General features: G+C 49.8%; 1 protein-coding gene across 1 annotated transcript; it reads left to right on the top strand.

Annotated features, from left to right (window-relative positions):
• The first annotated feature begins 259 nt into the window (after nt 1-259).
• On the top strand, nt 260-953 carry LOC111875135 (histone H1-III). The gene has a single exon (XM_023871198.1). The coding sequence runs from the start codon at nt 279-281 to the stop codon at nt 888-890; it is 612 nt and encodes a 203-aa protein (XP_023726966.1). The 5' UTR covers nt 260-278; the 3' UTR covers nt 891-953.
• Nucleotides 954-1,008: the final 55 nt, after the last annotated feature.

Raw genomic sequence — 1,008 nt, 5'->3', positions numbered from 1 at the left:
CGGAGTGCTCTGTAGCAGGTATGAAGCCTGCTCAGGCAGATGTGAGTGTTAAGGAGCATTCCTCAGATATCAATTAACATCACGGAGGTACAGTAATTCGTAAACTTCTGAAGAGGGCACAGAAAGAAATTAGCATTCTGAGTAAGGAAGCACGTGAATGTCTCATTGCCTCACGAGCACCATGCTCGTTCTCTACGCGGTCCGTTCTGCTGCATAGTGAGGCAGATGTAGCACGGGGAGTGAAATCAATTCTCGTAATTCGTGCTTGAAGTTTGAGTATGGCGGACAGTGCAGAATCTGCCCCAGCGGCAGCAAATCCTTCGCAGGCTACACCCAAGAAGGCGAAGGCTTCTGTGAAAAAACCACGCACCAAACCAGTGCATCCTCCTACATCAGAGATGGTAGGAAATGCTATTAGGAGTTTAAAAGAACGAGGTGGGTCGTCATTGCAGGCGATAAAAAAGTACATTGCGGCCAACTACAAGGTTGATTCCGAGAAGTTGTCTCCGTTCATCAAGAAGTATTTGAAAACCGCCGTTGCTTCTGGCGAATTGGTGCAGACTAAAGGCAAGGGCGCATCTGGGTCGTTCAGGCTCGCAGCCGCTAAGCCAGAGAGGTCTGCAGTTACCGATGCGCCGGCGCGCGGAAGTAACCGTTCCGCGGGACCCAAGGAGAAGAAAAAGTCCGTGAAGTCCAAACAGAAGGCTCCGAAAAAGGCGTCTGTGAAGAAGGTGCCCGAGAAGAAAAAGGCGTCCCCTGCCAAAGGCAAGAAATTGCCATCCAAGGCGAAGAAGGTTGCTAAGGTGCCAACTAAGAAACCCAAGGCTCCGCGACCAAGGACTGCAGCTAAGTCAAAGGCCCCGAAAAAATCCAGTCCGAAGAAGAAGTGAGGATGATAAATGGGAAGGTGGCTGCTACCGAGGCAAATTAGATGAAAACCGGCCCTTTTCAGGGCCAACAATTATGTCAAAGGAGTGTTTGTATGTTTGTTCCCTCACGAATTCTGTT

Source organism: Cryptotermes secundus, unplaced genomic scaffold (assembly GCF_002891405.2).
Source record: "Cryptotermes secundus unplaced genomic scaffold, Csec_1.0 C38381454, whole genome shotgun sequence".
Lineage (NCBI taxonomy): Eukaryota > Metazoa > Arthropoda > Insecta > Blattodea > Kalotermitidae > Cryptotermes > Cryptotermes secundus.
This window is presented reverse-complemented; position numbering and strand designations above follow the sequence as displayed.

Excerpts from the sequence above, each read along its gene's own strand:
- LOC111875135 (XM_023871198.1), top strand. The coding sequence starts at position 279 with ATGGCGGACAGTGCAGAATCTGCCCCAGCGGCAGCAAATCCTTCGCAG.